Consider the following 14324-nt stretch of genomic DNA (forward strand, 5'->3'; position numbering starts at 1 on the left):
TTTGGTTTCTGAAAACCACACATTGAAAGAATGAATTGGTCATGGAGAAGGTAAACACATTGCTCTTTATTTTCCCAACAACAACATAATGAAAGTCTCTGTTCTTTTTTCTGCAGTCACCAGCAACAGGTCTGGCTTGACCAGTTTAAGGCTTTCATTCTGGTATGTGTATTTGAGGTACAGCCCACCCAAACCAGAATGGTTTGATGGATGAATCCAGACCACTGTATAAGGTAAGTTGTGGTGTTTATAAACAGACTCAACAGGTAGCACCAACGTGGAGCCGTGGCTTCATAGTTCTGTGGCTGTGTTGATGGTTCTGTGTGGAGATATTGTATTCATCTTAGTGCTAGTGGGATAATTGAGTTACCTGGACAGCATTTAAGAACTAAAGCTTAATCTTTCTACAACACAATATCATATGAACCCCAATGTACAACATACAAATGTGCACGAACACGCGCACGCATACACCTCATATACAAATGCTCCCAGTTTCAACCTTGTTTCCACTTCTTAGCCACATAAGGTTTCTGTCTTGTTCTGGATTTAAAGTTGATACAATGCACTCCATTTTTAGTGTTAGACAGAACATTTCTTTATGGAGCAATGACCACCTAGATACACACGAAGCACACACTGTATCATCATCATGAAGATTGAAAGATATCTAAACTATTTTCTACAGGGCAACCAGAGTCCAGACAAGTTAGACAAAATACAGCAATCCATGGTGCTGCAATCCTGCACATTCAGTATCCAGCCTCATGTTTATTATACTACACGAATGTTGTCATAATACCACACTAACTGTATGACAACCAAGTGTATTGAACATTCATCCCAATACATCTTCTCAATTTCTCTCTCTTTAGAAATTGTCCTATGGATTTTAGACCACTTATTAAGGCTTTGAGATTACTTCAACATGCATAAATAGCTATGACAAATCACACACAGCAGTCAAAATGTCCTGTTCCAGTAGCTCAATTAGACGGGTATGTATTAACCATGTGACTTATCTACTGTTATGGTGTATAATCATAATAAATTAACAGAGGTATTGTCATAGGTATTCATAAATGTTTAGGTATTGTCTCTGATGGTATTTGCCTTGGCTTGAGAGGACATTATTTTGGAGCAAGTTCATTGAGGATGGTTTCCCTCTGACAGCTATCCAGCTCCTCTTTCTGTGTCCCTCTGCACTTTCACTGATCTCTGACCCCTGGCCCATAACTACCTGTACCATCCCCCTAACCGGAGAAATTATACTGACACGGCACCAAAATACAAACCTCACGTGGTCACCTACTTAGGCCACATCAGACATCGTCTTTCTATCCCAGACATTTGATGTGAAACCCTTTCCACGCACTCCCCCTCTCCCAGCCAGTGTATTCTTGATGCTTTACAGCACAGAGCGGGACTAGAGCAGAACTGATCCTCAGAGAGAGTTAGTCAGCTGTGTGCCACTGTGGGGCTTTGCCGGCTGGATGATAGCCAGTTGAGTAACTGTACTCTAAGCGGTTCACACTGTGGTCTCATACTCCATCACCTCTGTGGCTGAGCCCAGACAGCGGTACTGGATCCTTGGTGTGACCGGAGCAGCAGCCTCGAGCACCAGAATGGTTTTGCGCAGACGGCGGTCGATGAAGTGGGCATCCCAGGCAGGGTACTTCTTCCTTGGCAAGTCTATACGGATGACTGGCCCTTCTGTCCTAGGGATGAGGGGTGGGAGATTTGGCTTGCCTCCTCTTTTAAGTGTTCGTACCAGAAACACGTCTGCATTAGCCCCTCCCATCTGCTCACGGTCTCCTCCTTTAGTCCTCTGCAGAGTCCTGGGGGGGCTCGCTACTACATCTGGAGGAAGAGAGGAAGCTGGGGAAAGGCAGGACTCCACTGCTATCTCCTCTGGTACCCCCCATAACCACCCTGAGATAGGACCGTCAGGGTGCAGCAGGCAGTAGTAGACTAACATAAAGAAGGTGCCCAGAGCGTAGCTACTGGCCACCATACACACTATGATCAGGGCACTGAAGTCAGAGGTATGTGGGCCACGGTACACATACCAGAATGTGGTGAGTGCCACATTCTCAATGAATACAACCACACTGTAGATGAGCATACGGCAGCGTGTGCGCCCCTCCCTCACGCTGAACCAACAGAAAACATACACTATGCCGACCATCATGTTATAGATGACCTCCTCCCATTTGGACATGCAGAAGTCTGTTTCGCCTTGAATGATCCAGAATGTCATGATGCACCAATGGGCCACGATGAAGATACCGAAGTAGAGCTGGAATACGGAGGCGAACAGGGCGAAGGCCATCGTACGGGCTCCGATGGTAAACAGGTGCCACAGGATTTGCACACTGACGGCCTTGTAGGACATGGGCAGCTTATCGTCCCGGGAGTCCCTTAGAACCTTCTGGTAGGAGGCGATCATCCAGGACAGGGACACCAGCGAGGCAGAGGCTGAGAGGCCTGGAGAAAGAGGGAGAGACAGGGAGAAATAATAATTAAGATTGAGTCTGTGTGAATCAGAAGACTATTGTAGGTTAAGGAATTCTTTAGAGCAGGTATGGGCAACTTTGATGGGAGTGGGGGCCACAAAAAATATGAACTCATCCTTAGTGGCTCTGTGTGAAGGGATTTTTTTGTTGTTGTAAAATTAAGAATGGTGACTAACTGCGTGGATTGAAAATCTGGCAGTTGTGACTATGTGAGGTCATTATATGGGGGAGTTTGAGAGGGTGATTATCATTAGTGAGTGATAAGGTAAAGGACTTACAGGAGCAATTAGAGTTAAGTGCCTTGCTCAATGGCACATCAGATTTTTCACCTAGTCGGCTCGAGGATTCAAACCAGCGACCTTTCGGTTAATGGCCCAATGCTCTTAACCGCAAGGATGCCGGCCATCAATGTGAAGGTCACAGTGGATTGTATGGGGTAGTTTGAGATGGTGATGTCACTGGTAATTATTAAGGTTCAGGTCAGTATTTGTGTTCAGACCGTGACTCACCCTGCAACGGGAGGACCTGGCTGGCCTGGACCATGATGCTTAGCTGCAGGACCAGCTGGGGGGCGCTCTTCAGGAACGACTCCAACAGACGCAGCATGCTGATGTCAGCACTCTCAAACATCATGCGCCAGTAGAAGTGACGTCTCTCGTGGTCCCCACGCCAGCGACTCTGCACCCCCAAGTACAGGGCATGGACATACCTGTGAAACATCAGAGGGGAGGTGGGGGGACAGAGAGGGAAAGGCATGAGTATGATATTAGAATTATGTCATAATTTGTGCGAGAGAAGAATCTCCAGCTATCGAGAGACACTCCATATCAATCTGTTTCATCCACATGCCAGCACCATCCCAAGACAGATGGCTCATTGCAGCCTCAGTCCAGCCTCATTCTAGCAACTGAACATCAAACTCTCCAGACAGCCTGGGAACTGTCACTCCATCCAGACAGAATAACTGGTAATGGTATGTCATCTCTTGGTAGAGTGCCACTGAGCGGGTCTGGTCACTTCATCCTTTCCTCTCCGGGCTACAGAAGTGATTGCTTTGACAATATAAAATTATACTTTCTCATTTGACCTCTCTAAATGTAGTGAAATGCAGGGACTGTTTTTGTTACTTTATTACCTCCGTCTGATTTTGTGAAAGAGAAGTGTTTCTCTGTGATGGCTAGAGGGATGATGGGATCATGGGACAGAAGAGAGCTCTACACTACAGTATCTCAATGAGCCCAGTGAACAAGGAGTTAGTATAACAGTTTTTGTTCTGGTTTCCTCTGTCATATACACATGTCATATACACACAGTACACACGTAATTGTATGCTATAGTTGCCCACTAATGATTATGCTCATTCAAAGTAATCCAAAAGCATCCTGTTCTGGGACTCCTAACCAACTGTGCTATTTATTTTGACTTATTTTGTACATAATGTTGCTGCTACCATCTCTTATGACCAAAAAGAGCTTATTTTCCATTTAAAAATATATATATATTTAACTTTTACCCCTTTTTCTCCCCAATTTCAGGGTATCCAATTGGTAGTTACAGTCTTGTCTCATCGCTGCAACTCCCATACGAACTCGGGAGAGGAGCAGGTCGAGAGCCGCGCGTCCAGCCAAGATGCACTGCTTCTTGACACAACGCCCGCTTAACCGGGAAGCCAGCCGCACCAATGTATCGGAGGAAACACTGTACACCTGGCGACCGTGTCAGCGTGCATTGTGCCCAGCCCGCCACAGGAGTCGCTAATGGGAAAAAAGCATCCCTGCTGGTCAAACCCTCCACTAACCCAGAAGACCCTGGGCCAATTGTGCGCCGCCCCATGGGTCTCCCGGTCGTGACAGAGCCTGGACTCGAACCAGGAGCTCTAGTGGCAAAGCTAGCACTGTGATTCAGTGCCTTCGACCACTGCACCACTCGGGAAGCCACCCAAACAGAGCTTCTGGACATCAGAACAGCGATTACTCACCTCGAACTGGATGAAGATTCTTTCTTTAATGAGTCTGATGCGAAGGTTATACTGCTTTCCCGAGACCAGGCCCAAATCCCCGTCATTCACGTGAAGAAAAGACTGAGATACCGGGGGCGGAGGTTGGGGTGCCTTGTGAGAATTCATTGGCAAGTGGGTAAACCACCACTACCTTCCGTCCTATTGGCCAACGTTTTCACTGGTAAATAAACTGGATGATCTATGATCAAGACTATTCTACCAACGGGACATTAAAAACTGTAATATCTTATGTTTTACGAGTCGTGGCTGAGCGACGACATGGATAAAATAGAACTGGCTGGGTTTTCCGTGCATTGGCAGGACAGAGCAGCTACGTCTGGTAAGACGAGGGGCGGGGGTGTACAAGACTAAGACTAAGATTGATACAAGACTAAGATTGAATCCTATTACACCGGCTCTGACACTCGTCGGATGTGGCAGGGCTTGCAAACTATTACGGACTACAAAGGGAAACCCAGCCGCGAGCTGCCCAGTGACGCGAGCCTACCAGACGAGCTAAATGCCTCGCTTCGAGGCAAGCAACACTGAAGCATGCATGAGAGCACCAGCTGTTCGGGAGGACTGTGTGGTCCCGCTCTCCATTGCCATTGTGAGCAAGACCTTTAAACATCACAAGGCCACAGAGCCAGATGGATTTCCAGGACGTGTACTCAGAGCATGCTTAGACCAACTGGCAAGTGTCTTCACTGACATTTTTAACTTCTCGCTAATAATTCCACCACATTTACAGTTGAAGTCGGAAGTAGGAAGCTCTCCACAAAAGGTTTGTGAACATGCCTGCTATCAAATACATTTAATTCAATTATACAGATGAAGTAGGAAGTTTATAATAAACTTAGGTTGGAGTCATTAAAACTCATTTTTCAACCACTCCACAAATTTCTTGTTAACAAACTATAGTTTTGGCAAGTCGGTTAGGACATCTACTTTGTACATGACACAAGTAATTTTTCCAACAATTGTTTACAGACAGATTATTTCACTTATAATTCACTGTATCACAATTCCAGTGGGTCAGAAGTGTACAAATACTAACTTGACAGTGCCTTTAAAAAGCTTGGAAAATTCCAGAAAATTATGTCATGGCTTTAGAAGCTTCTGATAGGCTAATTGACATAATTTGAGTTGGAGGTGTACCCGTGGATGTATTTCAAGTCCTACCTTCAAACTCCGTGCCTCTTTGCTTGATATCAGCCAAGACCTCAGAAAAAAATTGTAGACCTCCACATGGTTCATCCTTCGAAGCAATTTCCAAACGCCTGAAGGTACCACGTTCATCTGTACAAACAATAGTACGCAAGTATAAACACCATGGGACCGTCATACCCCTCAGGAAGGAGACGCATTCTGTCTCCTAGAGATGAAGGTACTTTGATGCGTAAAGTGCAAATCAATCCCAGAACAGCAGCAAAGGACCTTGTGAAGATGCTGGAGGAAACATGTACAAAAGTATCTATATCCACAGTAAAACAAGCCCTATATCGACATAACCTGAAAGGCCGCTCAGCAAGGAAGAAGCCATTGCTCCAAAACCGCCATAAAAAGCTAGACTATGGTTTGCAACTGCACATGGAGAGAAAGATCCTACTTTTTGGAGAAATGTCCTCTGGTCTGATGAAACAAAAATAGAACTGCTTGGCCATAATGACCACCATTATGTTTGGAGGAAAAAGGGGGAGGCTTGCAAGCCAAAGAACACCATCCCATCCGTGAAGCACGGGGGTGGAAGCATCATGTTGTGGGGGTGCTTTGCTGCAGGAGGGACTGGTGCACTTCACAAAATAGATGGCATCATGAGGGAGAAATTATGTGGATATATTGAAGCAACATTTCAAGATGTCAGTCAGGAAGTTAAAGCTTGGTCGCAAATGGGTCTTCCAAATGGACAATGACCCCAAGCATACTTCCAAAGTTGTGGCAAAATGGCTTAAGGACAACAAAGTCCAGGTATTAAATGTCTGGAATTGTGAAAAACTGAATTTAAATGTATTTGGCTAAGGTGTATGTAAACTTCCGACTTCAACTGTATGTGTGAGGAAACCATGAATAAGGTCTAGAGCCGTTCCATTATTCCGAATTTTAATTGTGTGCCCTCTTAAAACCTCTTAGATGCAAGGTCCCTTTTTAGCGGACCTGTGTGGTTCTGGTACCGGTTCTGTCTGACATTTTTGCTTATAAATTGATATGTGGATACCATAGTGGATATCGAAATGGCTTGCATTGAGCGATAGCCCTGGTTCCCACATACACAGTAATATTTTTTCTGACCCCGTGTGACGTATGATGTGAAATCTGAAACCACTTGAAGCTGGGATGTCCCTCCTACCATTTCATTCGCTCTTCCGACTGTCCATCAACTCCTGGCTGAACCCTACATCACAGCCACTGACAAAGCACATGCCTGCAAGCATTAGGTCGTAGCGCAGCAGGAGGGAGTGGTTTCATCATGATAGCACATTCAGAGATCGATTTATATCCATTAATCAAAAATAAATAATCGATTTGAAACAAACATTTTCTGTTTGCCACAGACGGACAATATTAACATGAGATGAAAGGTGAGTTCCTAGAGCTCTGTGATATGTTCACAAAGATGGGGGCAGAAGTTTTGATCAAGAGAGACCTTTAGAAAATATGCACATTTTTACATACAAATAGGTATTTACAGTTATAAGGCAGGTGAAATCTTATAGTTAGTCGTTTTATCATTTCATTATGCTATATTTAGAAAGTATATGTCATTTCAAGCCTTTTGTTGAATAGGAAATACATCATATCAAATATTTCATATTTTTATAATATTTGTACTGTGTACTTGAGCTAGTGTCCTCAATAGTGACTAAACCTCAGCAATTTATAACTATTTTTACCAGAAAGGTGAGATTTTAACCTTTTCTTTGAGTATACAGCATTACTAGTTATTGTTTATGATAAATAATTACTTTTGGGGATTACATAGATGACATTTTCGATTACATTTAACTGGATAATATGCATGGATGAAATTTTGACATCCAAGCTAAGTAATACCCATATATATATTTATTACTGCCACTTTGGTGTTAGTTTTCTTCAATGAGTTGCTTACATTTTGCATCCTTCTATTCCATTTACATTTATTTCCTCTGCCAAGACCGTTTAAACAGTTCCTGAGGGTCTGAGTATTAGTGGATCATATTAGGCTAACGTTGTGCTTTAGGGACATGCAGTGGTGTGTCATCATGGATGCCAAGGGAAGCCAGGCTTCCCTCTGTATGTGTACAGAGACACGACTTTGGTCCTGCGGTTTTACGTCCCTCACCCATGCTTGCATCGTCCAATGGTCCCCCGCCCACTTCGCTTCCTTCATTAAAAATGTATGGGCTTCCAATGACCACGTTCACATGCGCACAGTATTGTGGATAGTGGCTCATATCCCACTTAAGGTCTTATTCGGGATTAGCTGTTTCAAATCAAAGTTTATTTATCACGTGCTCCAAATACAACAGGTGTAGGTAGACCTTACAGTGAAATACTTACTTATAGGCTCTAACCAATAGTGCAAAAAAAAGATATTAGGTGAACAATAGGTAAGTAAAGAAATAAAACAACAGTAAAAAGACAGGCTATATACAGTAGCGAGGCTACATACAGACACCGGTTAGGCTGATTGAGATAGTATGTACATGTAGATATGGTTAAAGTGACTATGCATATATGATGAACAGAGAGTAGCAGTAGCATAAAAGAGGGGTTGGCGGGACACAATGCAGATAGCCTGGTAGTCCAATGTGCGGGAGCACTTGTTGGTCGGCCCAATTGAGGTAGTATGTACATGAATGTATCGTTAAAGTGACTATGCATATATGATAAACAGAGAGTAGCAGCAACGTAAAAAGAGGGGTAGGAGGGCACACAATGCAAATAGTCCGGGTAGCCATTTGATTACCTGTTCAGGAGTCTTGTGAGTAAAAACTGTTGAACCTGTTAAGGCTTGGGGGTAAAAACTGTTGAGAAGCCTTTTTGTCCTAGACTTGGCACTCTGGTACCGCTTGCCATGCGGTAGCAGAGAGAACAGTCTATGACTGGGTTCTTTGACCATTTTTAGGGGCTTCCTCTGACACCACCTGGTGTAGAGGTCCTGGATGGCAGGCAGCTTAGCCCCAGTGATGTACAGGGCCATACGCACTACCCTCTGTAGTGCCTTGCAGTCAGAGGCCGAGCAATTGCTGTACCAGGCAGTGATGCAACCAGTGCGCTCAATGTTGCAGCTGTACAACATTTTGAGGATCTCAGGACCCATTTATTTTTGTATTTAACTTTTTTCAATGACGGCCTAGGAACAGTGGGTTAACTGCCTTGTTCAGGGGCAGAACGACACATTTTTACCTTGTCAGCTCAGGGATTTGACATTGCAACCTATTGGTTACTAGTCAAATGCTCTAACCACTAGGCTACCTGCCACCCCTGTATCAATGAATGAACTGAATATTCCTCAATTAAATTCATATGGGTTAAATGGAATAGTAACTGAAATGTGTATTCACTGTAGGCCTATAACCTCACATGTAGTATAATATCATATTAACTCCTGCAGAATGATGCATTTTTTTGCAGGGAAATTATACAATAAATGTTCATTTTGTCTTGGGAACAGGAGTGGAGAAATATTTATTTATTTCAGCATCTCTTGAGAAAATGCAAGTCTAATGTGTTGTCTTTGACACTGTTATGCAAGCAGACACTATTTCAACCCCAAATATGCACCTAAAACAAACTGATGTCTTACCAGAAACATGTTTAATAGTTTTCTCAGATTTTAATTTCCCTAAAACCATTCAAACTGATGACATTTTGCACAGGACCAATCTTTCCACTGTTTTGGAGTTAGCGAGTTTTCTTCCTGGTCCCTAAAAGAAATATACAACTTTACTGGTGTTAAATTTTATTACTAATGTATTAATTATATCAATTGTAAAACATTATTCAGGTGAGAACTACTTTATTTAGTCTTCTGGTGCAAGAAGTTATGACAAAAGAGAAGCTGCATGTAACTATACTTAACAAACAAATGGTCTACCAAATGTCGGAAATTATAATTTGGTCTACCAAATGTCGGAAATTATAATTTGGTCTACCAAATGTCGGAAATTATAATTTGGTCTACCAAATGTCGGAAATTATAATTTGGTCTACCAAATGTCAGAAATTATAATTTGGCCTACCAAATGTCAGAAATTATAATTTGGCCTACCAAATGTCAGAAATTATAATTTGGCCTACCAAATGTCAGAAATTATAATTTGGTCTACCAAATGTCGGAAATTATAATTTGGTCTACCAAATGTCGGAAATTATCATTTGGCCTACCAAATGTCGGAAATTATCATTTGCCCTACCAAATGTCGGAAATTATCATTTGGTCTACCAAATGTCGGAAATGATCATTTGGTCTACCAAATGTCGGAAATTATCATTTGGTCTACCAAATGTCGGGGAAATTATCATTTGGTCTACCAAATGTCGGGGAAATTATCATTTGGTCTACCAAATGTCGGAAATTATCATTTGGCCTACCAAATGTCGGAAATTATCATTTGGCCTACCAAATGTCGGAAATTATCATTTGGTCTACCAAATGTCGGAAATTATCATTTGGTCTACCAAATGTCGGAAATTATCATTTGGTCTACCAAATGTCGGAAATTATCATTTGGTCTACCAAATGTCGGAAATTATCATTTGGTCTACCAAAAGTCGGAAATTAGAATTTGGCCTACCAAATGTCGGAAATTATAAGCAGAAAGTTGTCTAAATTAAGGGTGAAAGTAGCCAGTAGGCTATACTGTCCAGGACGGAGTATCAGCAAAATACATTATTATGGTGGATCCAACTGTGCAGGTAGCCTACTTTTTGAAGTGATTTGTTTGACAATCAGATGAAAATATCATCACACAACACCAATGATATGCGAAACAGAGCTTGTGCAGACCCAGAAAAAAAACAGTAAAGGAGATAAGATTTTTACATGCCAGTTTCCCGTCTAAAATCAGCATATCCCAGGCATTTTATACGGGTTTCTCAAAACTGAGATACGAGCCATTTTCGGGTTATTGTAAACGGGATATGATGTTTATGTGTCAACTCCAAAACAGAATACTTGAGTATCCCTAATAATAACGGGATATTGGTGTTCATGTGAACGTTGTCATTGTTTCATCGACCCCAATGTGCTATGTGGACCTCTTGTGTAAATCTGAATACGAATTACTGAGAAGTGTGTAGGATAGGCGTAAATTCCTAAATCGGAATCGGCCCTATTGTGAATACAGTAGCCTTCTCTCTGGATGAGTTTAAATTCGTTTAACAATTAGGTCAAGATTGAGCTGTTAAAACGAACCCAGACATCGTAGTCTAGTAGGGCTACTAGGGCTTTTAGAATGCTTTGATCACCATCTTCGCAGTACCCTGTCACACACGCTCAAGCCAGTACAGTATCCGTATATGAGAGAGCATGGGTGATCTTACCTCCAGACCTGTGCTAGCTGAAATATATGGATGAAGCATTGAAAGAGCCACATACAGGCTCTGCAGCAACCCCGGGCTCCTCCCATAGTGCCCGTCGTAGGCAATTTCCCGAACTCAGCATCGCGGCCAGCGCCCGTTTGATCGCTGTCCTTGGTGGTGAAATGGCTCTCGGCGCCCGATGCTGCGACCGCTGCTGCGGCTGTGCTACTGTCGTTGGTATCCGAATAATCATAGGCGAACCACCTAAAACTCAGCACCTGAACCACCACAGATGGGACGATCACGAAGACCAGTGTCAATGCAAACCACCAGTAGTTCCGGCTGAGGTAGTAATCCGCTGCCAGCCACAGGTCTGAGGCCCCGTCCGAAAAGAACACCAAAAGGGCACATAGCGTCCAGCTGCAATCGTGGAGTGAGTAGCGCTTCCTGTCAGGGTGGCACTGAGGCGAACGTTGATCTGAACCGGGCAGACCCTCGGGCAGGATGTCATTTCGCAACGAGACGGTTGCACCATCAGATTTAGCGGCCATGTTTGTTGTAGAGAAGAGAGTGGGTAAGGGAGATGGGGAAATTATGGAAGGGAGGAGGGGGTCGCGTATGTGTGTGAATGCATGCATGTGTGGGGGAGAAAGGAAGGGAGGAATAAAAGGCGAAGGGAGGTGAGAAAGCGAAAACGATATTTCATTTTTAAAATCCTGACAAAAAAAATATTGATTTAGCTCTACCATATAACGGAAATTAAGTGTGAAATTTTAGCAAGCTAGATCATAAGATGAATGATTGGGCGGTTTTATTAAATACTGCATTTGCACTGGCAGGGGGCCCATGACGAAACAGTTGGACGTTCCATCAGTGCCGAACCAAATACTGAGATGGCCGTTATGAGAACACATATCAGATGTTAAAATGTCAATTTACTATTATTTATTATGAAATGAATTATATGGAGGCTGTGTTGTTGCTGTGTGTATATATGTAGTACGTGTATGTGTGTGTTTTTATTTTTTTGTTTGAACATTTCCCTTGGGAAAAATAAATACAAATATGACTGGGATATGTATATGAAATGTAATATATTTCCTGCTAAAATATATTATATTAAGTCAATTTACAAGTATATTCAGTCCTTTGTTTCGTACGAGTAATTTGCTATAAAAAAGCTGGTTCCTCCTCGTTGTAATTTAGGCCTACATGATCCATGTGCCACAAAGATATAAAAATTTCATATGATGATGTGACAGACATGGGGCTATCAAAAATCAGGCGCCTATGGATCCTGGTACAGTCTCTTATTATACTGACACCTACTGGTGAAAATGTGAAGCAGAGTTGTAAAAAATCTACAAAGTTAATCAGTAGGGCTAAGATTGTTGTATAAAAAATTGCAGAGAGGATGTATGAGAGAAAGCAAGACAGAACAATGAAGTTGATTAGCTTGGACAGGCTCAGTGTGGGTATTTTTTATTAAGAGAGCATATTCATCTCCGATTGGCATCCCATCACCACCTTCTTTCCAGAGTTCCCCAGCTCTTATCCAGTAGCTGCTCAACCCTCTTCCTCTAAAAATATACAGAAAGGACTGAATGAATAGGTGAGTGTTTTATTTGTTGCCATTTCCATGATTCACATACTCGTTATATTTTTACTCTGACAGTCATATCCACAGTACCTTGCCTGGTTCTTGCAGAAGAGTCATGTTAGTATGAGGTCAGGCTTTAGCTCAGTATGCTAACGTTGTCTTTAGATATGGCTTTGCTAACCTGGAGTTTGTCAAAAGTATCCTGAAAATTGAGTCCTGTCTCTTCTTGTGGCAGTAAAAGCTCCAGCCGTACAGCCCTCTGAGCAGTGGGCTGACAGGCGATCATCAGACTTATATCTTGGGTCTTGAGAGCAATAATGAAACAAGCAGGTAGAGGTAAAGAGAAGACTGAAAGATACTGAATAGGCCTATATTTTCACATTCAATGTAAACAGTGGAACATACACTGTAGCAAAGAAAACAAAAAGTACTATGGATGCTATGGAGATATTTGTTGGTGGCTTGTTGAAAGTTGAAAAAACGTCTATACAACTTTTATGTCTTACCCTGATGTTCTGGTGACGCATCCTCATAAGGCGAACCCTGTTGCGCGCCTCTGCAGCCTTCAGTTGACCGATTATTGTGTCTCTCCTAGTTCTTTCTGACTGTTGCGCAGCATTCACAGTGGCCTGTCTGCCTTTCCACTCTGTCAGCCTGGCACACACCCTCTGCCGCGCTACAGCCATCACACCCTGCGCCTCCTTAGGTGGTTCCTCATAAGCCAAATAACGGGCCTTTTGCTGTGGGCACATCTCACGAAGTTCCGCTGCTGTCGCATTTCTCCAATTCCTGCAGACGACGGTATGGGTCTTGGCTGGTGCGTCGGTCATTTTCTAAGATAATCTTTTGGCTTTTAAGCCATTTGAAGTTTAATTAAAAGGAACGTCTAATCATTATGAATAATAGGCCTGAATTAGATGGAGGATGAACTGTGACAATTGGGGACAGCAGTTAGCGCATTACTAACGTTGCAAACATTGTTGTATTTCAGACACGCGGGAAGTTGATAAATGTTAGGCTGAGGGCCGATTCCATGGAAGTAGAACGAATTGTCTCATTCTAATTCTATGAGATTCGTTCTGTTTTCTCTCGTCACCACAGAGACGTTACCGTGACATATTGCATTTGCAACGGTTAAAGATGGGGACAGAAAGCCTCTCCGTTAGAGCATTAGTCCAGTAACCCAAAGGTTGTTAGTTCGAATCCCCGAGTCAACTAGGTGCAACTTCTGCATTGAGCAAGGCACTTAACCCTAAACGCTCCAGAGGCTGATCCCTGGCCGTGATCCCAAGGGTGTTTCAGGGGGAGTGGGATAGGGGGGAAAAACACCCGTGTTGTGATCGAGACCTGGACGGGGCGAGTTAAGAGTGGAACAATGCGAGTTTAATTTTTCCGATCGGCGCCGTAATAATATAGGCTACAATAATTCTTTGTCAATATTTCAGAAGAAAAACTTTAGTCATCCAGAATGAGGAAAAAAAAAATATTCTGAGGACAAATAGAGAGCCACTCTGTAAATTATCACTAACCACTAACCATGGTCTCTCTAATAGCCTAGATACAAATACAAAATAGGTCATCATTTCCCACGGTCTCCCCTAAGCGAGTGCACGACTCAAACAATTTGAGGTTTGAGGATATGTTTCAACAAAAATATAGGACAGTAATGTTATGACTAAAGTAGAGAGCCCAGGTTTTCGTA

General features: G+C 42.9%; 2 protein-coding genes and 1 long non-coding RNA gene across 3 annotated transcripts in view; 1 reads left to right on the top strand and 2 right to left on the bottom strand.

Annotated features, from left to right (window-relative positions):
* The window catches only part of LOC115132365 (uncharacterized), a 12682-nt gene extending 3513 nt beyond the window's left edge, over positions 1–9169 (top strand). Inside the window, exons 2-3 of the long non-coding RNA XR_003864058.2 lie at positions 117–233; positions 4052–9169. This is a non-coding gene — a long non-coding RNA (uncharacterized LOC115132365). The remainder of the gene's footprint in view (positions 1–116; positions 234–4051) is intronic.
* LOC115132362 (XK-related protein 7-like) lies at positions 47–11604 on the bottom strand. The gene is made up of 3 exons (XM_029664945.2): positions 11044–11604; positions 3026–3225; positions 47–2487 (listed from the first exon to the last, which is right to left on the bottom strand). The coding sequence occupies exons 1-3, from the start codon at positions 11571–11573 to the stop codon at positions 1529–1531; spliced, it is 1689 nt and encodes a 562-aa protein (XP_029520805.1). The 5' UTR covers positions 11574–11604; the 3' UTR covers positions 47–1528.
* An 871-nt stretch (positions 11605–12475) lies between these two features.
* On the bottom strand, positions 12476–13495 carry LOC115132364 (uncharacterized). Its single transcript, XM_029664946.2, has 3 exons — positions 13129–13495; positions 12804–12926; positions 12476–12602 (listed from the first exon to the last, which is right to left on the bottom strand). Exons 1-3 carry the CDS (start codon positions 13450–13452, stop codon positions 12543–12545), a joined length of 507 nt encoding a protein of 168 aa, XP_029520806.1. The 5' UTR covers positions 13453–13495; the 3' UTR covers positions 12476–12542.
* Between the last annotated feature and the right edge of the window lie 829 nt (positions 13496–14324).

Source organism: Oncorhynchus nerka, linkage group LG7 (genome assembly GCF_034236695.1).
Source record: "Oncorhynchus nerka isolate Pitt River linkage group LG7, Oner_Uvic_2.0, whole genome shotgun sequence".
Taxonomy (NCBI): Eukaryota; Metazoa; Chordata; class Actinopteri; order Salmoniformes; family Salmonidae; genus Oncorhynchus; species Oncorhynchus nerka.

Coding starts and splice junctions, on each gene's coding strand:
- LOC115132362 (XM_029664945.2), bottom strand. CDS start 11,573: ATGGCCGCTAAATCTGATGGTGCAACCGTCTCGTTGCGAAATGACATC. Junction 3,226..11,043: donor CAGCTAGCACAGGTCTGGAG/GTAAGATCACCC, acceptor GATGTTTCACAG/GTATGTCCATGCCCTGTACT. Junction 2,488..3,025: donor CCAGGTCCTCCCGTTGCAGG/GTGAGTCACGGT, acceptor CTCTTTCTCCAG/GCCTCTCAGCCTCTGCCTCG.
- LOC115132364 (XM_029664946.2), bottom strand. CDS start 13,452: ATGACCGACGCACCAGCCAAGACCCATACCGTCGTCTGCAGGAATTGG. Junction 12,927..13,128: donor TGCGTCACCAGAACATCAGG/GTAAGACATAAA, acceptor ATTGCTCTCAAG/ACCCAAGATATAAGTCTGAT. Junction 12,603..12,803: donor ATACTTTTGACAAACTCCAG/GTTAGCAAAGCC, acceptor GTATATTTTTAG/AGGAAGAGGGTTGAGCAGCT.